This window comes from Camelus bactrianus, chromosome 9 (assembly GCF_048773025.1).
Source record: "Camelus bactrianus isolate YW-2024 breed Bactrian camel chromosome 9, ASM4877302v1, whole genome shotgun sequence".
NCBI classification, from domain to species: domain Eukaryota; kingdom Metazoa; phylum Chordata; class Mammalia; order Artiodactyla; family Camelidae; genus Camelus; species Camelus bactrianus.
This window is the reverse complement of record NC_133547.1, coordinates 76,809,516-76,837,186: the sequence shown is the minus strand read 5'-3', so window position 1 is coordinate 76,837,186 and position 27,671 is coordinate 76,809,516. Positions and strand designations below refer to the sequence as shown.

General features: G+C 44.4%; 1 protein-coding gene across 1 annotated transcript in view; it reads right to left on the bottom strand.

Annotated features, from left to right (window-relative positions):
* Nucleotides 1-27,671, bottom strand: part of ABCC11 (ATP binding cassette subfamily C member 11) — a 67,849-nt gene that overhangs the window by 34,619 nt on the left and 5,559 nt on the right. Inside the window, exons 2-11 of the mRNA XM_074370796.1 lie at nucleotides 22,854-22,996; nucleotides 21,237-21,355; nucleotides 18,449-18,607; nucleotides 14,411-14,558; nucleotides 12,602-12,835; nucleotides 7,693-7,866; nucleotides 6,735-6,882; nucleotides 6,430-6,578; nucleotides 4,987-5,094; nucleotides 583-840 (exon numbers count right to left, since the gene is read on the bottom strand). Of these exons, the coding sequence (XP_074226897.1) occupies nucleotides 583-840; nucleotides 4,987-5,094; nucleotides 6,430-6,578; nucleotides 6,735-6,882; nucleotides 7,693-7,866; nucleotides 12,602-12,835; nucleotides 14,411-14,558; nucleotides 18,449-18,607; nucleotides 21,237-21,355; nucleotides 22,854-22,952 (1,596 nt within the window). The 5' untranslated portion in view covers nucleotides 22,953-22,996. The remainder of the gene's footprint in view (nucleotides 1-582; nucleotides 841-4,986; nucleotides 5,095-6,429; nucleotides 6,579-6,734; nucleotides 6,883-7,692; nucleotides 7,867-12,601; nucleotides 12,836-14,410; nucleotides 14,559-18,448; nucleotides 18,608-21,236; nucleotides 21,356-22,853; nucleotides 22,997-27,671) is intronic.

The following is a 27,671-nucleotide window of genomic DNA, read 5'->3' as shown; positions in this document are numbered from 1 at the left end:
ATATTATTAACAATCAGTATTAATATTGATTACTATTAGATACTAGTATCTATTTTATATATAACCATCATTAGATATAATCAATGTCTACATCCTGTGTCTTATTATTAGACATTAATATATATGATATCTTGCTAGATATTAATAGATACTAGAGAAGAGACTAGATGTGGACAGAGCAGGGAAGCCAGCTCTTACAGAGAAGCCAGATGATGTGAGTTCACAGAATAACGAGGTTGAAACATGCATGACAGTGTTTGGCACACACTAGGAACTTAATACATGTTAGTTTAGTCGCCTTCCCCTCTCCTTCCCTTGTCCTTGGTCCTTCCAAATACCAGCACACATACAGCATGCCCCTCTGGGTCATGTTATTACAAACCAAGTTTAGATGATCGGTTGAGTCACACTTAAATATGAAAGACTTCCTATTCACCCTCCATGGAAATTTTGTATTTCAAAGGGACATCTTGGAGAGGGCAGTTTCTAGCCAAGGAACTAGTGGGGCATTGGGCTGATGTCCCAACCTCAGGCCCCAACAGTCTGGCAGGCAGCCGACATGCATGGCCTGGACGAGGCTACCTTTGACACCACCAGGTTTATCTTGTGCAACTCTGGGGCCCAGCCGTCCCCTTTGTCCTCTGGCTTGAAAGCACCTAGAGGTGGCTGAGGCTGGGTCAGCGCCTCAGGCGTGTGTCCGTTCTCCAGCTCCAAGGCTCCGTTGACAATCCCAGGGCAGGTCTTTCTCCACGACAAGGTGGCCTCCTCCATAACCAGTGTTTTGCTGGGGTCCTTCAATGTCTGCACATAGAAGTCAGGGCTCTCCTGGAGGAAAAATTTCTGGACAGAAACAAAGGAAAGAGAGGGAGGAGGATTCAGTTCTTTAGTCCGCTAGGAACACGTACCCATTTTACTGGCCTGCCTGTGGTCTCATATGAACCTTTTATGAACTTCTAATGAACCATGAGAGTCTGAAGAGCCACCATCAACTGGAAGAGGCTAGTTTTTGCTGTCAAAAATTCTACATCGGAGGGGGAAGGTATTGCTCAGTGGTAGATTGTGCACTTAGCATGCATGAGGTCCTGGGTTCAATTCCCAGTACTTCCATTAAAAATAATAATAAATAAACAAACAAACAAACAAACAAACCTAATTACCTCCCCCTAAACAAATACATAAACAAAAACAGTAAATAAATAAACAAATAAATAAATAAACCTAATTACCTCCCCCCTAAACAAATATACTTAAAAAAATTTTTTTTTAGGTCTACATCAAAGTTTTCCAAATCTCAGACTACCAGCACTCTTTCATGGCTGTATTCTACCTACACTATGAGTTATTTTTCGTTTTATTTTACGTAGACTAAGGATATAACCTACATTAGCATCATCTTAAGTGAAAACAGCTGTCAAATCATAGTACTGATGTATGGTCTTTCTCATTAAATTTCATTTAAAACTATTAAAAATAAAAAGGTCTGTCTGTGCACCGCTCCGTGGGAGATGCTGTTTCAGGTCATATATTTCAAAATGTGACTATCAGCAGGTCACTTCTCTCTGTGTCTCCATCCCCCTGTCTATAAAAAAACAGAAGTTGAACTACATGAATTCTACTATTTCAAAAGGTGGGCTCATATATATAAAATAGATAAACAGCAAGTTCATACTATATAGGACAGGGAACTATATTCAATATCTTATAGTAACCTATAATGATAAAGAATACATGTATGTACATGTATGACTGAAACATTATGCTGTACACCAGAAATTGATAAAACACTGTAAACTGACTATAGTTCAATAAAAATTTTTTTAATTTGAATTTTTAAAAAAGGGATAAATTGGGAGTTTGAGACTTGCATATTCTATATATAAAATAGGTAAAGAAAAGTTTCTACTGTATAACACAGGGAACTATATCCAATATCTTGTAGTAAGTTATGGTTAAAAAGAATATGAAAACAAATATATGTATGTTCCTATATGACTGAAGCATTGTGCTGTACACCAGAAACTGACACAACATTGTAAACTGACTATACTTCAATAAAAATATATTTTAAAAAAGAGTGGGTGGGAAGTGTTACTGCATTGATCAAATTGTGCTCACATGTCTCCACCTGGAGATACGTTTAGAAAGAGATCTAGAAAGACATTTACGGACATTTTGGACATTTGGTTTTATCTCTAGGTAGTAAGTGCTGAGTGATTTTTATTCTCTATCTTTTCGCATTGTCCGAAATTTTTACAATGAGTACATAGCCTTTTACAAAAGCAAAACAAAAAAGCTGCTTTCAAAAGGCAAAAAAGTGGCCTTTTTTTTTTTAATTGGACCTCAGGTATATTGAATTTGATAAATTATAACATTTGGGTCAAGGCATACGGTCATCAGGGGGCATTGCATGGCCCTCTTTATTTTGTTTTAGTTAGTTTGGCAGTTACTTGTTGAGCTATTTTCCATAACATGGTGAGTATCCGTGCGCCCACCGCTGAACCTGAGAGCCGTAACTTTCACCTATCGATGGGTCCTTCCCCATCTCATCTCCCTGCTTGGTGTGGACAAAGCCCTCCTCGCTTTCCAAGCTCTCTCCTTGGGAACCACTGTTCCAAACGTGGAGGCTTTCATTCCTGTGCTTAAAAAAAAATTATCATGCTGGCTTAATGTGTTAGTGTGACAAGCACACAGATCTGGGTGTGAATCAACACCAATAAACTGGTTTATGGGGAACAAAAACAGGGAGTCTTTGACCCCCAAATGCTCTAAGTAAATTCTCAATCTAACTACGCCATTCAGTGATTTTTCACTTGTTTTTTTTTTTAATAAGTAGCACAAAGGAAGCTGTGATCTGGAGTGCCCACTCGGGGACCTTGTCTGGAGCCCCCGAGGGCAGCCTCAGCAGCCCCCAGCAGCCAGCTCACCTTCTACCTGTGGGCACCTGCAAGAAGGCAGCCTCCCTGAGGGCTGGCAGGCTTCTCCCTGCCCTGGAAAGCTGGCTCCTCAGCGTTCAGGAGCCAAAGGGCACAGGGGACTGAGAGCTGGGTTACTGCCCCAGGGAACACAGAGGAGAAAGAAGAAATCCGGCCCTAAAGATCATTCCTTCCCCTTCCAGCCTGGGGGTCTCCACGACACGCCTACAGAAAAGTTAGCTGGCTGATGCAGGAAGAGTGGAAGATGCCCTGATGTGAGGGGACTTGGAGAGTAAGTACTTGTCCCCAGGTGATAGCTCCCTTCCTGCCACCCCACACCACCACTCCACCACACCCCCTTGATCTTGAGGGTCCAAGATCAGCCCAGGGTCAGAGGCAGCCCAGATTCCGAGATCTTTGCCCTGACCCCTGCCATTCCTGCCTCCTCATCTCCATGGTAACTACATCCATCCCACCCCCTTCCCGCCCTCTAGCCGTCTCTCTGGTCATTCCTTCAGCCAACATCCCTCCCCACCCTTCTGAGCCCAGGTTGTACTTCCTTATCTCTGCCCTCCCTGCAGGTGGAAACAGGCACAGACCGGATGGGGCAGGGCGGGGCAGGGCGGGGCAGGGGTGGCTGTAGTGGGGCAGAACTAGAGCACCAATGGGGAGGAGGAGGCGGCAGGGCCCCCAGTGACAGCGACTGAGAAGTTAGGGGAGCTCTTGCGGCTGTTGGTAAGGAAAGGACTGTCTTGTGTTACTCAGACAAGCCAAGTTCGTTCCAGCCTCAGGGCTTTTGCACTAGCCGTTCCCTCTGCCTTATCATCCTCACTCAGCTCCAAAGTCACCTTGGCAGAGAGGCCTTCCCTGACCAGCCAGTCCAGCGTAGCCCCAGCCCTCCCTGACACATGCTTTCAAACATCACTCCACTTTATTGGCACCACAGCTCTTCATGTGAACTGATCTTATCTTCTTTGAACATTAATTCACTTTTTTTTAATTTGATTTTTTGTTTGGTTTTGGGAAGGGAGGGGATTAAGTTTTTATTTATTTACTTTTAGTGGAAGCACTGGAACAGGACCTTGTGCGTGCTGGGCACACACTCTACCACTGAGTTATACCCTCCCCCCATAATTCACTTGTGAATTGCTTCTTTGAAATCCCAGATTGTAATCCTCTGGGAGCAGGGACCCTCTGGGTCAAGCTCACTGCAGTATTCTCAGTTTCTGGCTGGACATAGGTATGCAATCATTTTTTTTTTAATGAATAAATGAGTGAGCAAATGAATGAGACGGATTTGGGACTGCACGCCTTTAAGTGAGATGACTCTAAAATGCTTTAGAAATTGGTTTCAATTTGAGTTTTTCAACTCAGATGCTTGTAGGGGCAAGACCAGAAATGTCAAGAAGTGAAGGAAACCACTGCTAAGATGAGAAGTGATAAGATACAGCTCTGGAGGTGCGATGGAGCACCGTGGGAGGCCGCAGGACACCACACTTAAATGCCATGACTTCACCTGGGGTGGCTCTTATCTCCGCTCTGGCTGCTGTGGCCACAGGAGGATGTGGGGCCAATGTTGCCAGATCTTCTGATTATACATGAGAATCCAGAAATCAGAGTTTATAGATACAATTTCCAGGTTTTCAAATGCCAGCAACAGATATAATTTTTTTGGTAGGGGTGTGGGGGGGGAGGGTGGTAATTCGGTTTTTATTTATTTATTTCTAGAGGAGGTATTGAGATTGAGCCCAAGACTTCGATATAATTTTTTAAAAAGCAAAACCATCAGGGTAACTCTACACAAACCTGGACAGGGTCTGCAGGCCACCTGCCTGAGATGTGGTTTGGATCCACTCTCCTAAGATCTCCCCAGGGTCTGGGCGCCGGCCTGACTCACCTGTCTTCCCAGCCCCATACCAATCGGGCTCCGGAGGTCACTGAGTGAGACGGTCCCGCTCTGCCCAGGCTGGACTCCGCCCTGGCCTGGGGTCACGTGCGCGAGGAGCTTCACGGTGGTGAAGGCAGAAGAGCACGCCACGCCAAGGGCTGCGCAGCCAGGCCTCTGACCACTCACCTTGAACCTCTCCGCGGCAGGCTTGGAATTCGTGAGGCCTTTGATTGCAAAGGGTGCTAAGAACACAGACAGCTGCATGGAATTCAAGGTGGCCAGAGTGGTGAAGACCTGGATGGGGCAGAGAGGAGGCGGTAAGGGTCACAGCCCTGCTGTTCCCCTCACCCCCGGAGACCCCATCTCTCAGCCTCAAGCCACAGAGCCAGACCCTGTAGCTTCCAACCAGCAGGCCCTTCACGTGGCAGAGGCCAAGCTGGTATTTTGGGGAGACTGGGATAAGTAGGGGAAACAGCGCTCATCTTAAAGTTGCCAAGTGAAGGCCTGATCGCTTTTGCAGATAAGCTACTGGGTAACCCTGTGACTTGGGCAGGTCCCCCCAACCACAAGTGCAGTTTCCCCATTGGCAGAGTAACCCTAAAGTCGGTACAGGATTAGCTGACAAGCCCTGAAAAAACACAAATGAGAGAGCTTTGTCTACTGGCAACGTGGCTTTGAACTACTATTGCCGTCAAAATCATATCTATTCTTTGCCATAGATGCTCTTTTCTTTTAGAATATTCAAAATCTCCCTAAGCTTCAAGCCTAATCCATGCCTCTCTCTCCCCCAGAGACCCTCCCTGACTATAGCAAATCACTTCCAGCTCTTAGGATCCCAGAATGTGACCTCCGGGATGAACCCTGGGCACTTTCCAATTCATGCCATTCATGCCCCATCTCCACCCTCTTCTTTGTCCAGCTTAATCTAAACTCCAGCAGAGCAGGAATGCTTTGGTCTAACCTTGCGTGGTACAAGTGCAGCGTGACCCTGAAGTCTCACCGAGAGTTCTGCTTACGCAGTCCCCCTCCCACCCACAAACTTGCCAGGGTGTTTTCCTGGTGTGTGCCAGGGCCAAGCAAAGGTGGCTGCCATCCAGAGCACGGAGGAGACTCCCCTTCTTGCTTTGGTGTGGTCTCCTGGCCTCTCTGGACTCCAGCCTTTCTAAGAGCAGCACCCTGTCCTCTTCCCCTCCAAGAACTGAATTCCTAACCCTGAAAGGGCAGCTGCTGCTTCCCAAGGCCAGATTCAGACCATGAAGAGAAAGACAGGAGAAGCCAGACCTCTCTGAAGTGTAATTTCAGGGCCCTATTTTGGGAATCAGAGAAACCCCTCACTTTAAGATTTTCAACCTCAGCGTCATCTGGGCTTTAACTACACATTCCACTTCCCCTGCACCCCCAGATGCCTCTGTCATCCCCCTGCCCACAGCTGCTTTCCAAGGGATGTCAATTTCTCCAGTGGACTGAGATGGAAGGAAGCTTCAGACTCTAAAAGTCTGGAAAATCAAAATCAACTTGTATTATTCATTTGCAAAAACTTCAGATCTTTCAGGAGCACGGGCTGGAAAAGGACATGGGAGAAAACTCTCTATCAATATGGGAGAGGAAACAAGCACCCCAAACACGCACTACTGAAGTTGTGAGTTTCAGTCGTAAGCCAATATGGATGAGGAACATCACGACCGAGCACACGGTGGGGCTTATGAAAAAGAAAGAAGTTGTCAGGCTCTGGATAAACCCAAATTTCTCCAAGTGCTTCCTCTCCTTTCTTCTGAAGTCTGGAAAAAAATTTTAAGGTTTTGAAATTAATCACAAGAACATTCCCCAAAGAGCACAGACCAAGCCCCAGAGCTTGAACGAAATCCCTGGAAGGCGAGAGGATGGGTCCACCATGACCTCCCCAGGCTCTGAGCAGAAAGCCAGCTTTTCTGTACCTTTAATTATTTTTGCAAATAGTCTCTCCCACGTGCACATTTTAATCAACTTAATGCTGGTGAGAACTTCACTGGTCACGCAGATGCGCTTGTCACTGACCTCAGATATGTGATTCTTTATCTTCACAACAGTTCTGGTCAGGAAGACCTGCAGTCAGGGAGCAGCAAGAGCTTCTTTTGACAAGGGCAGGAGAGTGCAGCCTGCGGTTAGTGCGACAACTAAGTATTTCCAGAGGTAAACTCCAGATGCAGAGTGAATACCTGCGTCTCATCCTGCACTGTTTGAACCCACTGTGACTCTAAGTTCCAGGTCCCTGCTGAAAGATTTCCAATGGAAGCCTCTACAGGCTGTCATGCCTTAGGGTACCTGCCTCACACATCCTGGAGGGGCTTTCTCTTCTGGGTCCCAAGCCAGGCTGTGGCTAACTAAACAGAAATGGGACTCTTCTGTCTCCTGGAACTCTAACCCCTCTACCAATTGCAATCACCTTCTAATCAGAGTACTTGTGCTAACGGAGGAAAACACTCAACTTCAATAATTCAGAGCACACTGATCCACGAGTCCCTTCCTCTTTTGCCCAATTTTATTTCAGCTGAATCTTTGGTAGCCAATTTGCTTCTCTCCCCTCTTTATACTGCGCTCAGCCAAATGTTCAGTGCATTCTGGGTGGAAGAGAAGGAACCACAATCTTACAAAGGATATCTATTGAGGAAAGGCTGTGCATTATCTGTCACAGAAACTTACAAGGTGGACACCCATCAGATTCACCTCTTACTTATTAGGCCAATGTTGTGGGCAGAGAACCATTTGAGGTAGGACTTGAAGCTGAATCTTACTCCCAGTGGAATGAGCAGTCAACAAGAGTCAACAGAACCATTAAGAAGCACCCCAGATTCCAAAACCCTAGGAGTTATGGGGAACGTCCAACATCAAATGGATGGCAAAGGAAGACATTACCTCCAGTGGTAGAATCAGGAGATAGCAAAGTGTGGCAATGAGCGCAGTGGGTCCAAGAGTGAGGCAGGAGGCGATGCTGGAGGCTAGCAGCAGTAAGCAGCTGAGCAAGGCCAGGGGCCCATTGTACACGGCTTCAAACAGGTAGTTTATGTCTCTGGTGAAGAAGCTGATGGCCTGTAAGACAGCAAGCCCAGCACCACAGGTGTCACTTCTCCAGGTACCCAGAAGAGGCTATACGTGCACGTGGCAGGGAGCTCCCCCGGGCCTTCTCCTGGCTGGAAGGCTTAAGAGGCAGGGCGGGAGAGACAGACACGCCAGGTTCACTGCTCTCCTGTTACTGGCTGTGTGACCCTGGATAAGTTACTTTGCCACTCTGAGCCGCAGCTTCTCCACCTGTAAAGCTGGAATAATAATACCTATTGAATATGATTGTCATGAGAATGTCAAGGAGACAGAAATATCGGCCCACATAGACTGTGCTCAATAAAGTTATATTTTTCTAGACTATCGCTATGACTACTACTAACCAGATTCCAGAGAGTTGCTTCCAGTCTTCGATTCGATTCGATTCTTTTAAAAATCTTTTTTTATTGAAGTATAATTGATTTACGAGGTTGTGTTAGTTTCAGGTGTACAGCAAAGTGATTCAGATATATATACTCTTTTTCAGGTTCTTTTCCATTATAGGTTATTACGATATTGAATATCGTTCCCTGTGCCATACAGTAGGTCCTTGTTTATTTTGTATACAGCAGTGTGTGTATGTTAATCTCCAGCTCCTAATTTATCCCTCCCCCCACCTTTCCCCTTTGGTAGTCATAATTTTGTTTTCTACGTCTGTAAGTGTATTTCTGTGTTGTAAATAGGTTCATTTGTGTCTTTTTTAAAGATTCTGCATGTAAGTAATGTTTATTTGTCTTTCTCTGTCTGACTTACTTAGAATGGTAATCTCTAGGTCCATCCAAGTTGCTGCAAATGGCATATTTCATTCTTTTTATAGATGAGTAATATTTTATATATATATACACAGACACTCACATCTTCTTTATCCCATCACCTGTTGATGGACATTTAGGTTGCTTCTATGTCTGGACTATTGTAAATAGTGCTACTATGAACATGGGGGTATATGTGTCTTTTCAAATTAGAGTTTTCTCCAGATATATGCCCAGGAGTAGGATTGCTGGATCATATGGTAAGACTATTTTTAGTTTTTTAAGGAACCTCCATTTTGTTCTCCACAGTGGCTGCACCAGTTTGCATTCCCACCAGCAGTGCAGGAGGACTCCCTTTCCTCCACACCCTCTCCAGCGTTTGTCATTTGTAGACTTTTTGATGACGGCCATTCTGACTGGTGTGAGGGGATACCTCATTGTAGCTTTGATTTGCATTTCTCTAATATTCTATTCTATTCTATTCCATCCTATTCATTCTCCTACTACTAATAATAACTGCATTTTGGGGGCAGGAGCTGAGTCTTTCCTCCTTCTCCTTTCTCTCTCTCTCTTTTTATTTTTTGCTATAGTCTTCTGCCCACTCCCTCCTTCCCAAATATATACTGCCCAGTTCAGTGTATAAAAGCTGACATTCCAAATCACAACATATTTAAGGAAACAATTCACTAATTACTGTCTTTTAGAATTACCAATCTGAATCCCTAAGAAGTGATTTCCTTCTAACTTTAATCTGATTTCCTTCCAGTTCCCAGAATTTGCCCCAGGCTGAGCCTTTAAAAATGTTACAGTGTATGCGGGAGCAAAATTTGGTACAGCCACTTTGGAGGGCAATTTAACAGTGTCTTTTAAAATGAATAATTGCAGAAACCCCATGACCTGGCGATTTCCTTCTTCCGTTGGGGAACATTCACATGTGCTGGAGGAAGCACGTACACAAGATGTTCATTGCAGCATTGCTTATAGCAGCAAACCTGGAAACATCCTAAATGTCCATTGGTGGGAAGAGTTAAAGCGTCCACTGAAGAAGATTAGTTAATATTGGGTCCTGGAGCAAACTGTCAGTGTTCATGTCATTTACTAGCTGTGGAACCACAGAGACATTACGCAGTCTCTCTGTGCCTCCATCACCTCACCGGTAAAGTGGGAACAATAATAATACAACCTACTTCATCGTGTTGATGTGACATCTGAATGAGATAATACATATAAAATACTGTCTTTTCACACATCGAAAGGTCTGTGTGGGGGGTGATGGAAATGGATGAAAATGGTCAAAAGGTAAAAACTTTCGGTTATAAAATAAGTAAGTCCTGGGGATGTAATGTACAGCATGGTGACTGTATTTAAGAACACTGTATTTTCTATCTGGAAGTTGCTAAGAGAGTAGATCTTAAAAGTTCTCATTACAAGAAAAAAAATGTACAACTATGTGTGGTAATGGAAGTTAACTAAATGTGTTATGGTAATCATTTTGCAATATGTGCATATATTAAATCATTATGTTGTATAGTTTGCACGAATACAACGTTATATGTCAATTATATCTCGGTAAAAATGAGAGTTTTCCAAGAAAAAAGCTGTAATTATGGGTGAGCATCACTGAAAAGGAAGGAGGATGATCTATACATGCATGGAAAGTTAAGGCATAATGAGGAGGGGAGGAAAAGCTATAAAACAACACAAGTGATGTAGAACCGTTGATGGAACAGCCCACCCAAAAAAAGCTGTATCACACATTTTCTATCGGTAAAAGCAAGTTGCAGAACACAATGTAAAATGTAGTATCATTTATGTAAAAACATGCACACTAAACACAATATATTTTCTATGGGTAACTTGCAGGTGTACTTAAATGTACTTTTAAAAGTCTGGAACTACACAAGTCAAACTGATAATGGTGGTCACCTCCAGGCATAAGGGGAGGGACCAGATCTAGGGGGTCATCTATACTATATTTTCTTTCTGAGAAGAATGTCTTCAGGTGTTTTAAAAATTAATTTTAATATAAAATTTATGGAAGCAACTCTCTAGAAAGCCTCATGTGAGCAAGTACTTCCATCTCCAATTCCAAATGGGCCGTCTTGTTTTATGTTTCCGCAAAGATGCTTGGGGAAAATGGGCCTTGCCTCCAGCAGGGGCTTAGGACAGAGGCATTCAGAAGGTCTCCATTGCAAGGCAGGACTAGGACCTGGAATCTGCAGCCAGGGTCTGCGGCTCCCCAGTCATGTGACCTTGTGCAAGTTTCATACACTTTCCTGGCCTTAGTTTCCACCCCTGTGACAGTGGGAACAATAACAGAAACTGTTGCATAGAGGGTAGTCAGAGGACCGACTGAGCTAAAGCACCTGTGACAATGTCTGGCAGTTACTGTGATGATTTTGCTGAGATGAGCAGGGAGAAGGGCTGCCACGGATCCTTGGACTTCAGTCCAGTGCAGGAGGACAGGGCAGCCTCCGTGCTTAAGGCCAAACAGAAATTAATGACACAGTTTAACACATGAATCACTGCCCCCTTCTACACGCTCTTTTATTTAATCCTCATTTAATTCTGTGAGACAACAATCCTGCAAGGTGGGTCCTGTTATTACTCCACAGCTTCAGAGAGGATGAACAAGTTGCCTAAGGTCGCAGAACTAATCAAATGGTGAAGAATTAACAGTAATGATGATGACAATACCTTACACTGGCTAGCACTTGTGTTAGAAAAAGCAGCTGCTTGGTGGCAATGGTTAATTTAGCAGACATAATTTTGGACATGGTCTTGTGTAATTCAGATGCTGGGCTTTCTGAGGGATAGAATAGTGAATCTGAAATGATTTATGTCTTTGAAGGGGGCTTATCTGAGTGGAGCAGCCAGATTTGTGCTTGGTGGGGAGTGGGGGCAGAGGGTGGGGTCCAGAGACACTCTCACGAAGGAGCGCACATCTAAGCTGGGCCTGGAAGGATGAATGGGATTTTAAAAGGGCAGTGATGTGAGCAAAGATGCCAGCAAGTGGGCATGCCTGGTCTATCTGGGGACTGGAGGTTTAGCCCCGCCTGGCCCGGAGGAAGGAGGCCAACCTAGGACCAGAGGAGGGAGCCTAGGAGGAGGCGAGACCAGAAAGTTGCCAATGCCGGGTCACCAAGGCGTTTGGCTTGAAGGTAAAGAAGCCAAAGCGGTGCTGTCTTTTCCCAAAATTAAAACGTCTGTTTCAATATAAAAGTAATCCATGCTCCTCCGGCAACTGGTAAGCAGTGAAGCAATAGGGAAATTGAAATTAAATATGTAAAATTCCAATGTCGCCCATGACTCCAGGTCATAGTTGGAATACCTTCCTTCACTCTCTGTCAGTATTTGTTTGTGTTATGCTGTGAGGAACGCCAGAGCAAGGACTGACCAATAGCCCATCAGCTGGACGTATCCCACCTTTGCAAATAAAAAAGTGAACATTCAGGGAGGTTATCTCAGCCTGGCTTCTCCCAGATTGCCCTGTGCTAGCAAGTCCTCCCATCTCTTCCTCTCTGAGTAGTCTGCAAGGATATGGTGTCCAGGGAGCTTCCACTAAGGCTTTGTGTCTTTTTGTTCACTGCTGTATCCCCAGGGCCTAGACCAGGGGATCAATGAGCAGGTAAATCCTCCCTAAGGCTGTGAATACAACTGGCCTCTCCCTGGGTTACTGTTGACTTCCCAGACCGCCCTAGAGGCAATTGTTGATGGTTATTTTTGCAGTGGGGCGGAGATGGGAGGAGGTACTGGAGACTGAACCCAGGCCCTCCTGCACGCTAGGCACGCGCTCCACCACTGAGCTACACCCTCCCTGTTGATGGTTATTAACACTCACCCTGTGAACTATTTCCTTTCTCCTTCTTCCTTCTGTCCCAACTCCCTCTTCTCCCTCCCTTAGTCTCCAGGACAGCGATGTCTGGAGGAGGAGGAGGGAACTAGGGCCTCAGCGGGCAACCTCAGTCACTTACCTCTCCCACAGTGATGTGTGTCAGAGACTTAAATTGTATCAGCCTCTCAAAGGCAAAGGAGAAGATGGCCGTTCGAAACCTGACGCCCGTGCGCTGGTTGAGGACCCAAAATGAGCACAGACCCATAGACTTCAGACACTCGGTGAAAAAAAGGGCAAAGCAAAGCCCTATTCCATAGGCAATGCTCCCTGACTGCTCTTCGGAATATTCCAGGAGCTTTGGTATAACCAGCATCTAAAAGGAAACAGGAGTTTGGGTCATCCCACCTTCCCAATCCTGCTTTCAGCCAACACATACCCAACACGGGCCGTGTGTGAGGTCCTCGAGTCAATGTAAGGGGCTTACTGAATGATTGAAACTGTCTACACTCAGGGAGGTCACAGTCCGGTTGGAGGAGACTGAGAAATTCAGCTAACCCAGATCTGAATCCATGTCCACCACCTCGTAGCTGGTCCTGACAGGGAACAGAGGACACCCAGAAACAGGGTAATTCAAGGGTAATAACCTGACTGTTTACAAAGGTGTGGGTAGAATTTAGGCAGGAAACCCGCCAGGGGTGGAAAAGCACCCTAGTGCTTAGCAGCAGCAGAGAAAGAAGGGCAGAGGAGCGAGTGAGTTTACTGAAACTAGACAAAGCCATGCAGACAGGGCCCTTCATTTTAGAAGTCTGGTCACCAACCTCCAGTGACAGGGAGGGAGGCAGTCAGAGCAATAAATATCCTGCCCTCACTTCTCCTTCCCTCCAGCCTCCAGTTGGAGTCTCCCACTGGTCAAACCCAACCAGAAGCCAAAGGCAGGGGACCCCACAGATGTGATCTATCCAGGTCACATCACGTACTAGGGGCGCAAGTGGGGCAGTGAGGACGAGGGTGGAGAGTGGGTCTGGAGGGACGAATGGGGAATATCCAGGACGCTAACTGTCACCCAAGTCACTTATCTCTGTGGCATCATCAACCGTTGCTTCTTCCTGATCTGTATCCCTTCTCCCTTCAGCTGGTAACAGCGCCTTGGTTTTTCCCTAAGGGGACTCCCACCCGCCCCAGTGCATGCAGTCTAGGCTGGACTGTCAATCAATCACAGTCTGCAGGCCCACCGGTGAACATGTGGCCCCACTGGGGACAACCAGAGTCACTGACTGCAATCAGAATCTCGGGCTGAGGAACTGATAGGAAATAGAACCAGTTCATCCCAACCATGGTACAAGGAGGAGACCAACATTCCCAGAGCTGCTCCGCTGTTTCTCAAAGCAGCTCATACGTGCTGAACCAGGTGGAGTCCTAAGTGTTTATCTCAGTGTCACCTAACGAGGCAGGTAACTTTGTGCTCTCCAATTTACACATGAGGATTTCCATTAGAACTACTATTGAGAGGGGGAGGGTATAGCTTGGTGGTAGAGTGCGTGTTTAGCATGCACAAGGTCCTGAGTTCAATCACCAATGGCTCCACTAAAATAATAATAATAATTTTAAAATGCACAAATAAATCTAAATACCTCCCTCCCCCCCAAAAAAGACAAAAAACAAAAACAGAGCTACTACCGAGAGTGTCATGGGGTTCTATGAGGAAACAAAGGCACAAAGGAGATAAACAAGTTGCCCAAAGTCACCCAGAAATTAAATAGCAGAGCCAAGTTTCAAACCCAAGTGGTGACTACAGAGCTCACACTTCTAACTAATACCAGCTTAACTGCCCCAAAGGGTCTTCATTTTCTGAGCAGCAGCTGGGAGACAAAGACATCCCCATTTCCTGGCATGGACTTGAACATGCTCACCTCCAAGTCCCCACAGCCTCACCGAACCTGCCGCTTACCGGCCCAAACACACTTGCAGCCGAGAAGCAGCAGCCCGCAAGTATATTGAAAATAACCCTTGTTCTTTGGAATCTTAGCATCACCCGAAACACTGAAGCTTTGTCAATCCCACGCCTTGAGACTTCTTCTTCCCAAAGGAGACGAAGCCTTGAAAAGAGTAAAATTGAGCCAAGTGAAATCTCTTTGTACATATCACCCAAATGTCCTCGTCTGGGAGCTTTGTTACAGAAATTTTCAAACATAGCCAAAGTTGAGAGAAGAATACAGGGAGTCTCCCCAGATATCCATCCCCAGCTTCAAGAATTATCAACATTTGACATTTTTGTTTCATCTCCTCTCCCCTCCACTTTTTTTTTGCTAGAATATTTCAAAAAAAAATCCCAGAGATACCATTTCATCTATAAATGCTTTAGTGTCTATCTCTTCCAGATAAAGCCTTAAAAAAATCCATGGTAACCATAATAATTATTAACTGTTAATATTAATATTATTAATAACTTTATTATTAATCATTATTAATTAATAAGTGTTACTGATAACTATTCATTAACAGTTATACATTAATAACATCATAACACTAATTCCTCAATTGCATTTAATCCAAACTTCTCTGATTATTTCAGAAATACATTATTACAGTCAGTTTGCCTAAATCAAGATCCAAGCAAGGTCTACCCATGGCAATTAAAAGACAAATCCAACAGGCCTCTTGCATCTCATTTTAGTCTGTAACAGTTTCCCTTCCTCTGCATTTTCCTGCCATTTACTTGTTGAAGAAACTGAGTCATTCAACCTGCAGGATTTCTCACAGTCTGGATTTGACTGATTGCACCCCTGGTGCTGTCTAACATAATTTCCTATGCCCTGTATTTCCTATTAAACGCCTAGTTAGATCCAGAGGCTTAATAAATTTCAGAATTCAAGTCAACTGGCAAAAATTCTTAATAGGTGACGTAGTACTGTACGTCCTTTTGCATCACATCAGACAATGCACAATGTCTGGTGTCCCATTTTGAGTAATGTTAAGGTGGATCTGCGGGTTAAGGTGTGTTAACCTGACTCATTTGTTGCTAAGTTCCCCATCACGGATAACCACTGCCGAGACCCACTGCCAATAGGGCTGGCAGAATGGTGGTTTTTCTAATTCTATCATTCTTTCTGTACTTAATAGTCTGAATTTTTCTGTAAAAAAAAAAAAAGACAACTTTCCCTCATCAACTATTTTGTTACCCTGAAATACAGTTAGTTGAGGAAACAGCCTGAGACTTTGAATAATGTCCCTCTTCCTTTTTGTACACAAATTAAGATTTATATAACCCAGAACTCTGACCTCCAAAAAGTGTCCTGATTTATTTCAAAGTCCCCAAAAGGGTGCCCCAGTGTTGGTTCATCCAACCAAAACTGTACCCTTATTTTGACATTCCCAGCTGGGATATTTGTGTTAACACCAGCAAAACAAGTACACCAAAAACATTTCCTTGGGGGGTAAAAAAATATAACATACAATATTTTTTAAAAGCATCAAAGAAGTTACCATGAAAAAAATGAAAATTTTGTTGACTTTTACACTTCTTTTTTATTTTGAATTGTATTTGAGGCTGGGAGAGGTGACTGGACAGTAGTCATTGTGATGTTTAAGGCTTCCAGAGCTCTAATCTTGGATGCCTTCCTTGCATCCACAACCCAGTCTGTCAGCTGCAGGCACCATGCTGGTATCTATCTGCCTTTTGACCTCCTGGCTCCTGCCTCCCTGCCTCCCTGTGTCCGGCTCCACTGTCTGGAAAGCAGTCACCACTGCCCAGGATGAAAACATCAAGGACTATGCCAAGGGGCTCCAGGTCCTCCCCAAGGCTTCTGCCCCTCAGTGAGCAAGAACACAGTGGGCAGAATAGCGTCCCTTGTCCTGCCGCCCTGTGCCCCCATGCCCCGACAGCAGCACTGTTTGCACGAGTTCTCCAACAGCCCTATCAGCGTCTGGTTCTCAAACTCTGCCTCGAGTCTCACCCAGCCTCTAGTGGCAAGCGGTTCTCGCTCTTTCTACTCTTTGCTCCTCCAGCACTGGATGCTCATCCCAATGCCAGGAGGATCTTACTGTGCTGCTTTCCTTCACCTGCAGTCAAGGCTCAGGCTTCCCCTTGTTCCTGAGTTATAAAAATGACCCCATCCCACGCTCACCGAAGTGGACCAGACAACTTGAGAAGTCTGGGCTTCAGTGAACAGAGCAAAAAAATGTCCCCACAACACCTGCCTGTGTGGGAGTCTTTGCTTGTGGACGGTATTACTCAGGCCAAACCCTGGGGCCACCACTCCTCATCGCAGCCCCACCCCCGCACTTAACACGATCCACAGAGACAACAGCTCTAGGGTCAATTCGACTTGGTCTAAACAAACCCAAGCTTTCCACAGCCTGCCCACAGCTCTCCTGGCAACTCTATACATTTCTGGCCAGGATTATTAGACTCAGATTCAGAAGATTTGGATTCAAATTTTACCTCGCCCATTCGTTAGCTATATGATGCAGGGGACGTCATTTCCCTTCTCTTAATCCTGTTTCTTCATTGGCAAGACGGGGAAGATAATATCTGCCCTGTTTATTTCATAACCCTATTGTGATGATCAAAGGAGGCCATGGATGGGGAGATGCTCTGTTATTGTAGAACAATACAGACGCGAAGAATTATGATGGTGATGAGGATGAAGATGATGGTGGTGAGCTACGGTGAGGCTGCTGCCAAGAGAGGAACCGATGATGATGGTTGTCAGTATATCCTTTGAGGAAGCAAAGTAGCTCTTTGGAAGGGTTAGGGAAGACACACCCCAGAACTCTACCCGTTCAATGGTGAACATATAGGAGGAACCCCTCTAAAGGTGAGAATGCCCAGATAATTACTTTTTCAAATAAACATCCAACAATGGAGTGATTGCAGAAGTGTTGGCGGTCAGGCATTGTGAATTGTAGAATAAAAAAGGCAGCAACAGTGAAATGGAAGTGAACAGAAGTAACTCAGGTGACCTGGCACTCATCATGTTAGGGAAAGAACGAGCCAGCTAACATTTAACTGATCGCCTATTAGTATCTGGCATTTTTCCATGTGCCTCTCTTATGTCTTTTGATTCTTACAACAATCCTGTGAAGCATCGTGAGATAAATTTTTTGTAATTCACTATTTTGTATATAAAAACACAGGGCTGACAACATAGCTGGTAAGAGGTGCAATTCCAACCCCCAAATCTGGCATTATCCAAGAGGTGCTCCCTGGAACTTTTTTTTTTTTCCCGAATAAGTCTGAGAAGCAATGAGTCAAAGTTTAACCAGTCTCTATTTTCTCAGTGCCTTCACCCCACTGATTTTCTTTGTAAATCTCTGAGACCTGGTGAGAACATGGCAATCGTTCGCAAACTCCCTGACCGCCGAATGCTCTTTTCAGGGAGGCTCTTAGGGGACTGCCATTTCCCGGAACACATTTGGGAAATGCCCTTCTACACCCTGGTGTCTCTCATGAAGTAGTTAGAGGGAGGAACATGAGTACAGGACATTTCAAGTCACTCACTCCCCCCCTCCCCATTTGCTCTTCCTGTCACCTTGTGAGGTGGGCAGTACAGGAAATTTAATCACACAACTAGCTAAGGATTAAGAGGCAGGGCCACCAACCCACAATGTAATGATCAGTGACCCAGATCAGTGCCTGATCCAGGAAAAAAAAAAAAAAAAAGCAAAGGGGACAAGCGGTCATTTCTAACTTTCTCAAGGTCCTGGGCTCCCAGGTAAATCTGATAAAAGGTGTTAATTCTTGCTCCAGAAAAAGATCTCTAGCCCATACTTAGAAAATGTATAAATCATTTGAGGAGATTCATGAACCCCAGGTTAAGAACCTCCAGAGTAGAGTGAGGCCTCCTGCTACAAAGGAAGAACTTACATTTTTCAGTTGTCTGAGGATGGATCACCACAACCCACCGCCATATTCTTAGCATCTCTGGTCACCATCCACCAAGACGTGGTCTTTAACCAACCCTACTGGCTTGCCCAACGCAACTACCTTTCGCCATTTTTGGTTGAGGCGTCATGTACTGACATCTGGGGGATGGTGTTCTCATCCAAGCAATTCCTTGCACCTCGGATCATGAGTGGGGTGAGCCATGACACCATGAGGTAGGAGAACAGGCCAGCATCATCCAGGGGGTGTGGTGCAGGAAACCTAGCAGGGAAGTCACAGGCAAGGTGGTCACACTTACGATGCAGGCTCCAGAGGCAGACGATTAAGTCAAGGGCAAGATTTGGAAGGGATGGATTATAACTATGTAAAAACCGCAATGTGGTCATCTGGATGTACAAAAAAGGCCTTTTTTTTTTTTTAAGAATCTATTATTTGCAATAGTTAAAAACTAGAAACAACAAAAACATCCATGAATAGGGGAATGATTTAAAATGAAAGAAGACAAGTATAGTGTATCCTGTACACTTGTGGAAAACAATGCAAAAGTGTCTAAAAAAAGAATTGATCCATATGGAGAACATGGAAAGGGCTCTAAGAATATTAAATAAGATTTTAAAAAAAAGCCACTTGCAAATCAAGAAATTCCAGGGGAGGGTATAGCTCAAGTGGTAGACAGCATGATTAGCATGCATGAGTTCCTGGGTTCAATCCCCAGTATCTCCATTAAAAATTAATAAATAAACCTAATTACATGCTCCCTCTCCAAAAAGAAATTCAGTAGTTTTTTACATAAGAAAGGAAGAAATAAGAGAAAGCAGAAAAAACTATATATATATAAAATATATAATATATATCAAATTATATAACAATTTATATCAAATCATTAATAGTGATCGACTTTGAAGTAGGGGTTAGGATTGGCAAAGGAACATGAAAAGAGACTCTCATTGTTTTAATTTTTCTATGTTTTGCTTCTGTAACTTCCACAAAAACAATAAAAATGAAATAAAAAGTAAATACATAAGAATGATAAGGTCATATCTCTGGGAATGATTCACAAACACAGAATATAGAAAAGAGTGATCGGATTAGGGTGTTGAGATTGTGCGTCATTTCCACTTCTTTTTTCAAAAGTGCCCTTAATGCCGTATGTCTCAACAGGAAGAAAAGTCAATTTAAAAAAAGATTTGGGGAGGGTGGGAGGGGATAAACTGGGAGTTAGAGATTTGCTGATACTAACTGATATATAGATATAGATATAGATATAAAATAGATAAACAACAAGTTCTTGCTGTATAGCACAGGGAACTATATTCAATATCTTGTAGCAACTTATGGTGAAAAATATGAAAACGAATACATGTATGTTCATGTATGACTGAAGCATTGTGCTGTACACCAGAAATTGACACAACATTGTAAACTGACTATACTTCAGTATAAATATATATAAATCAAAGAAAGAAAGATTTGGGGCAAAAGGTATGTAAACAAAAGTGCCCAACTGGTGGGATGTTTTGTTTTTGGCTGTGGCCTCTTTATTTCATACTCTGGTCCTTTTTCATATTTTTATATTCTCACAGCCACCAGCAACCGTGGCTGGATATTCTGGGCAAGGCTGGCCACGTGTTTGCCTGAGATGTTGGAGAGTGAGGGACAGAAGGGAGGGTGAGACACTGCAGCAGATGTGTGGGGCCATCTGTGACCGCACAGGTAGGGCCAGAAGCGACGCGCCAGGGCTGATATTCTGATAGGCCCAGCAGAAACACTGTGTCTCTCTAGATAAGGCTGCCTGGGTGAACTCAAGCACCAAGATTCTTTGTTCCTGGTGGAGATAAGATCAATTCAGTGGGTTACGATGTAGCTAGTATTGATAGGAGCTCAGATTTTAAAAATTAGGAAAACAAATGCAGTTTGCTTGATAAAACGTGGGAGAGAAGAGAGACTTGTAAACACAAAACGGGCTCCTGCTGATGAAATGCTGAGGAATCAGACTAGAAGTGGTAAGATCCTGTCAATAAGGGATTAACAAATGAACGTGTGCATGGCCCCTGAAACCAAGGATGTATAAATTAGAAACTCATTTGGGGATGGTTACTTTAAACCATGGTTTACTAGAGAAGGCTACATGGAATGTCTTTAGCTCTTAAGTTTAAGGGTAACATCACAGGGCATTTGGCCCTTTCAGTGGTTCCCCATTTCTCTTGGAATGAAGACCAACATACCTAATGTGGCCTGTGGGGACATGTATGATCTTTGAGCACCTGCCTCCACCTACAGCCTCATCTCGTACCTGGCCCACGCTCACACAGGACCATCCAGAGACAATGGCCTCCCTCTCAGCTCCCAGACATATCTCTTGTGTTCCTTTCACTGCAAGGCTGGGCCTTGGCATGTGCTGTCCCCTCTGCCCAGTTCATTCTTCCTTGACTCTTGCCTAGGAAAATCTCGTTCATTCTCCAGTTCTCGGTATCACTCAGAACCTGTCACATTGTCACTGTTTCATTGCCCCTCACGCCCCCACCTTTCTTCACAGCAACTTCCTCACACAGCTCATAATCACATATTTATTTACAAGCTTACTGTCATTCTCCTCCATGTGGGGTCCAAGGTGGGTGAGGATCCTGTCTATCTCGCTCACTGCTACCCACCCACAGTCTAACACAGTGCCCAGCTCCTGTAGCTGCTCCACGAATCCTTGCTGAACGACTGACTGAATGAATGAAAGAATGAGCCCTGATGTGCCTCAGGCTTCTCTGGAGGTGCTGGCTGTGGTGTGTGACAGGACTGTGTTGGGATATGGTTATGTAACCTTTGGGAGGGGTCTGGGTGCAAGGGTCTGGGAGCCACTGTCCTGGTGAGTATGACCTCATCTCCCCTCAGGACTCACTTTGGCTTCAGACGGAAGGGAATCATGGTTCTCCAGGCAGCATGGTACTTCTCCCTTCCCCGTGCCTCGGGCTGCCTCACCTGCTGGCTCCAGCAGCCGTCTCTGACAGTGAAACTTTTCTTGGGAAAGAAAAACCAAAAGAGCATCAGTTTCAGACCTCACAAATACTGTCCAGAGGGAGTGATGGACCAGCCACCCAAGGAGGATGGATCTTTCCCCATCCAGCCTCCTAGAGAAAGGCTGCAGGGATTAGGCAGAGAAGGACAAATACTGTGTGATCTCACTCCTATGTGGAATAAAAAACACCCCACCAAACAGAAAACCTGAACTCACAGATACAGAGCACAGACTGGTGGGTGCCAGAGGCAGGGGTGGGGGATTGGAGGAGTAGGCGAAATGGGTGAAGGGGATCAAAAGGTACAAATGTCCAGTTATAAAATGAGTAAGTCATGGGATAGAGTGACCATGGTTAATAACGCTGTATCGCATAATTGCAAATGCATAGTGGAAAGTTGCTGAGAGTAGATCTTAAAATTTCTCACCACAAGAAAAAAAAATGTGCAACTATGTGTGGCGACAGACACTGTAGTGATCCTTTTGCAATCCATACAAAATATCAAATCCTTACATTGCACCCCTGAAACTAGTATGCTATATACCAACTGCATCGCAAAATAATTAATTAATTAATTATAAGACAAATAAAATAAAATAAAATAAATAAAAGGCTGCCAGGCAGGGAATGAGCACCAGGCCAAGAGTCAAGACAAACAGGTCCCAGCTCTGATTTGGTTCCTTATCCACTAGGTGACTCTGGGCAGGTCACTCCACCTCCCTGGGCTCTCATCTGTCAATAAACACTGCAGACAAGAATAAAGGGTGAGGCAGAGAGGATATAGCTTGGTGGTAGAGTTTGGGCTTAGCACGCATGAAGTCCCGGGTTCAATCCCCAGTACCTCCATTTTAACAAATAATAATAAATAAATAAACATAATTATCTGCCTCCCAAAAAAGAATAAAGGGTGATATAGTCAGTCACCCCCAGGATGTGAGACTAAGTCACCCTCTGAGGTTAAATCTACTAAAAAGAAATCAATAAGTAAAAAAGGAAATCTCAAAACATTACATGTTACCCTTTTGATAAAGTGAGAAACAACTAAAATAAAAAAGATACATCATTTCTAGGACTTCATATAGAGTAAATAATACTCTCTTGAAAGCATAGCAAGTGACCAGTGGGAAAGGATTCAGAACAGAGATTTCTTCAGGTAGGGAGAGCTGGGGAATGAGATGGGGGAAGACCAATAGCTGGACGTGACTGTCAAAGTCCAAGCTGATGAGTTGGTGGTGGGTTTAAAGATGCTTATTATATCATTATAAGTAAATACATAGATAAATAGGTGATAGACAGACAGACAGACAGATAGGCACATGAACCATGAATGTGTGTCCTGACCAAGGATCATGATTCATCTGATTGTAAACGCCTGAGTTCCATTAAAAAAAAAAAAAGGCTGAATAACTATGGAACAAAATTCTTTGACCTAATTTATAACCACTGAGAACACCCTGTCAACTCAGTATCCTGGTGTTTTGATGCAAAGGACATCTACTTACATAGCTAAGTCCTGAAACCATGACATCATCTGCATCCAAGCCAAGATTCACAAGGCCACCAGAAGGCTCGGGGACCCAGGATATCCTCCTCCTCGTCATTTTCAGTTGTGCTGCCAGTGCTTTGTTTCCCAGAATCAGAGAAGCTGAAAAGGCAACAGGTAAGAGCAGCTTAAATCCAGCCCTGAGTGGCTAAGAGACAGGGGATATCACCCTGCGGGGTCTGTGCCAAGGGCCACTGTCCCAGCGCTAGCTCTTCTCTCTGCCAGGAATGGGCTCACCTCTTCTGAGCAGTCCCTTAGAGCTATCTGAGAAGCTGTCTCCTGGGCTTGAAGTCCTCAGAAAATCCACTAAATAATTCTCAACTTTTATGTTGTGCATTTTTTTTTCAGTCGACAAGATACAGCTTTTGCCATTCAAATAAATATTGGATCGTCCTCCAAGTAAATAGACTTGAAGACTAGCCTGTCATCTTGAGGGAAGATTTTCTAGATTCTTTTATGTTGTTTCCTCGCATCTCACTTCCTTTTCACAAGTCACAACCAAATCTGGTGGACTCAGTTTCTGGAATTCTCCTACAGGGCCTACTCCAGATCGACTCCGCAGCCATGGCACCAGGCCACTAAGGTTTATAGTTGGCCTCCTGTACCATGGGTTCCGCAACCAGGATTCAACCAACCGATGAAAGAAAATTCTTGGGAAAAAAAAATCCCAGAAGGTTCCAAGAATTCCCATCCGAAACTATTTACATAACATTTACACTCTAGTTACAAGTACTTACATAGTATTTACATTTTATTAGGTATTATAAGTAATTTAGAGATGACTTAAAATATGTGGGGGGATGTGCTTAGATTATGTGCAAATACTACACCATTTTATATACAGGACTTGAGCATTCTTGGAATTTTGTATCCGCAGGATCCCTGCAACCAGTCTCCCTCCTCTGAACTGAGACACAACTGTACTTGCCATGTGATGGTAGAAGTAGAGCTTTCGGGGAAAAAGAGAGAAGGAATGTGTTAGGTAAGAGAGGGCATCACAAATTCCTCATTTAAAACTCTGGGAAGAGGCCAGTTTTGTGGCTGTCATGAACCAGCCTAGGACATAGACACATAAAAGTGACATTGTGGAGGGAAAGTAAGGGTGCAGGGCAGTAAATTCTAGCTTGCAAGTCATGCACCCTGGCAAGGGGCTGCATGTGTCAGTAGTGTGCTGGTAAATATTTGTATCTGTAACGAACCTGTGCGGTTGCAGTTGGCAAATGAGCTTAGTTCCAATCCTGCAGCTGCGGTTGGTAAATGGGTGTAGTTCCAATATGATTGCTACTTGACATTTGCTATACGTTAATGAGTTAGAGAAAAATGAAATATCAGACACATGTTGATTGGATTATCATTCACTTGCCAATGACCTGAATAACTCTGCTGAATAATTTTCAAATACTGAAAGAATATTTCCTCATTTCTTGTGCTCTTCACAATATAATAGCTACTGGCACCACTTACTTGTAGATTTAATCTGCATCATTAACATTTCCTGCATTTATTTCTTAATTCTAGACTATCAGTAAAACAATAAAACAAGCCCTAATCTGTAGCCTTTGCTGATTTTTGTGGTGTAAACATCCCCACCTTGGATGATTTCAAGTTACCAAAATGTTGGGAAGAGAGGCGCAGTTAGAAATCATTGGAAAGTATCTCCACCTTACAGATACAGTAGATGTAAATAATTTCAGAAGTATAAATAACAGTAAAATGTCGTGAATAATTAGGAAATGATAAATACTAAGTATTACCTTTGTCTTTGATATAACGTAATTGACTGAAAGTTTATATAGTTTAATTTTAATAATGCTTGCATTGAACAACCGGGCTCCCAAAATCCCTGAAAATTTGACAGTTGGTTCTCATGAACCAGTGTCTTAAAATGGTAAGCCTAAACAGTTATGTTCTCTTAATCAACCAGCAAGTAGGGGCTCATAAGGAAGACCAGGATTCCTAGAAAACAAACAGAAAATAGATTTTTTTTCCCCTCACCTTTCATATATATATATATATTTGCCAACCTGGTTTATTTATACACATCTGCAAAGAGATATGATGAGGGTTTCAAAGGGGTGATTCCATGTAGAAATATGAAATTTATCCAGGAAACTAATAAAGGGTTTATAGGACAAAGTAAACCAAATGGAAATGAAGGCAATGAAAATGGATGTGTTCACAGAACACAAATTGCTCATCACAAAATAAATGAAACTCAGCCACACGTTGACTTGGGCCACCTTCCAATTCTGGGACACTCACCTCTGCTTCCTTGACTGGCCAGGGGAATTCCCTCCTGGACTTCCTTTGGCAGTCTTAGGAAAGTTCCCTGGCCTTCCAGCTTCCTGCCAGGAAGAGGACAGAGCTGAACTTTATTCACTTGATTTGTTAGAGCAGGCAGAGACCTAGATATGAGCAGAGAACGGGGGACACAGACCAAACGGCCGGAATTGGGCAGAAAGGAGGGGCACAGGCCAAATGCAAGAAATCACACATCATGCAAGCATCAGGGGTTCCTGGGCAGAGAAAGAAAAGCAGGAACCTCTGGGCTGATAAGTGGCCCAGAGGCCAACAAAGAAAGTTGGGAAAAAGCAGGAATCTCCAGTGTAACCTTTTGCTCATTATGCCCTCATTTCAATAAAATTAGCCTTGCAGATTAGAAATATCCATCATGCACCGATGCCATGACACTTCTGATCCAGACTAAACAAGGACAAAAATCCCTCCTCCCTTTGGGAAGGTGGAGTTGGGATAAAAATCAGGGAATATGACCCCAGACCCTTCCCTCCCTAATGAATATTCTGCCCACTTATTTTTACACTCTATGTAACCAACTTGCCAAAAAACTCAGGGCAGCTGCTCACCTGAGCCTGCCTGCTCTCCACTTGAGAATGTACTATCCATTACTTAATAAATCCTCACTTCACTTTTTTAATCTCCACGTCTTGTCTCTGAGTTCTTTCTGGGACAGGATGAAAACCTGAACTCCGGTTACATGCACTGGCAACATCTTCAGTGGCAAGACCATCATTGCAGTTAGGATGCAGCCCAGGACATGACTAGGAATAAACCAAAGAGGCAACAGACGCTTCCAGCCCTGTGTTCCTTTCATCCCCGGAGTGGCCAAAGCTATGATTTAGTTTAGACAAGGGCCCTTTGCATATGATGAAACAACCTGTGTATAGGAGGAGGGCCATTGGAGTGAGGTAACCTTTCTGGAGAAACTGACTTATTTCCTCATTGTTTTCACCACTTTCCCAGTAGGGTCTAGGGCCCAAGGCCAGAAGGAGCACCAGAGGGTAGGGCAGGTGCCCAAGGTAAGGGGCAGAGGCCTGAAGGGCAAGCCACGTCTCAAGAAGCAGAGGTGATCACACCTTACTCCTCCCGTCCCTCCCCCTTCCAGACCACACGTTCCCTGTGGGGGTAAATTTCCTGGGGCTAGTTCTCCTAACTTCTGGGGCCCCTCATTGGCCATCTTGTCTGCTGAGTCCTTGCATCCCAATGTCTGGTCTCCTCCTCTGTTCCAGAAACTGGGAAGCTCCTCCCTACCTTGGTCCTTGCCCCAAGTCCTAATCTCTTACTGAGAACCTTCTTCTCCAAGCTCCTTGCAGAGCATGGCAGTTCTCATTCAGGTATCAGCTCAGACACCACCTCCTCGGGGTAACCTTCCCAGACCTCCCTCCTTAATGTTCTCCTATCTCTAGCCTTTTAGACATATTTTCCTATTAGATTTCCTTATCACTTTGGGGGCTTATTTGTTTTCTGTCTACCTCGCTAGAATGTAAGCTCTTTGAAACCAGGGGCCTTGTGCCTCTTGTTCACTGATGTAGCTGTGAATCAAAAGAGTGCCCAGCACACAGCAGGTGCTTAGTAAGTGCCAAGTGGATAAATGATGTAGTAGATGTGGAGCTGGTCAAAGAAGGAGCCAGGAAAGTGACCTGGTCACAGAAGACCTCACATTTATATTTGTGATGCTTTCCCAAATGGGCTACTGTCCCATCATAGGATAGACTAGACAGGATTGAAAGAAGGTGTTCATCAAGCAATGTAGGGGGAGAGTATAGCTAGCTCAGTGGTAGAATGTTGCTTAACATGTACCAGGCCCTGGGTTCAATCCCCAGTACCTCCAATAAATAAACCCCCCAAAAGCAAGCAACTTAAATGTGGACCTGTTCCCCTAAGACACCACTATAGTACAGTAGAACTCTTCTGTTGCTGGTTGTGGTCAGGAGGAGTGTATGTTAAAAGCATTGAACATAATATTTAAAAAATACACTACAAGGTTTATAAGATGGTTTTTGAAGTTCTTTGTTAAAACACTGGGAACCTCAAAAAAAAAAAAAAAGGGCCCTTCCCCCTTGTCCTTGGAGAGGCTTTGATGAAAAGATAAGCTCTCATGGACCTGGGAGGTGCATTTTGTATCTCAGTATCACCCCCAGTGTCTATTACAGGGTAGGGTGCCCAGTACCATCCAAAGAGGTGATCCAGGGCTTGCTGAGTAGATCCAGAATCTTCTGCTACCAGCCGGCTTCTCTTTAGGTCCTAGTGGCTCAGGCCCCAGCCTGGAAAGATACCCTTGACAGGGTCCCTTGACATCGGTTTCTTCTCCCCTCGTCCCGTCCAATCCGTCAGCACACTCTGGTGAAGGTACACTCAGACAAAGCTTGAATCCACTGCTTCGGGTCCGAGTTCTCACACCTCCGGCCCGGACAAATTCAACCACCTCCTAGCTGGCTTCCCGGCGCCTGACCTGAAACCCTCCTGCTCCAGACCCCCC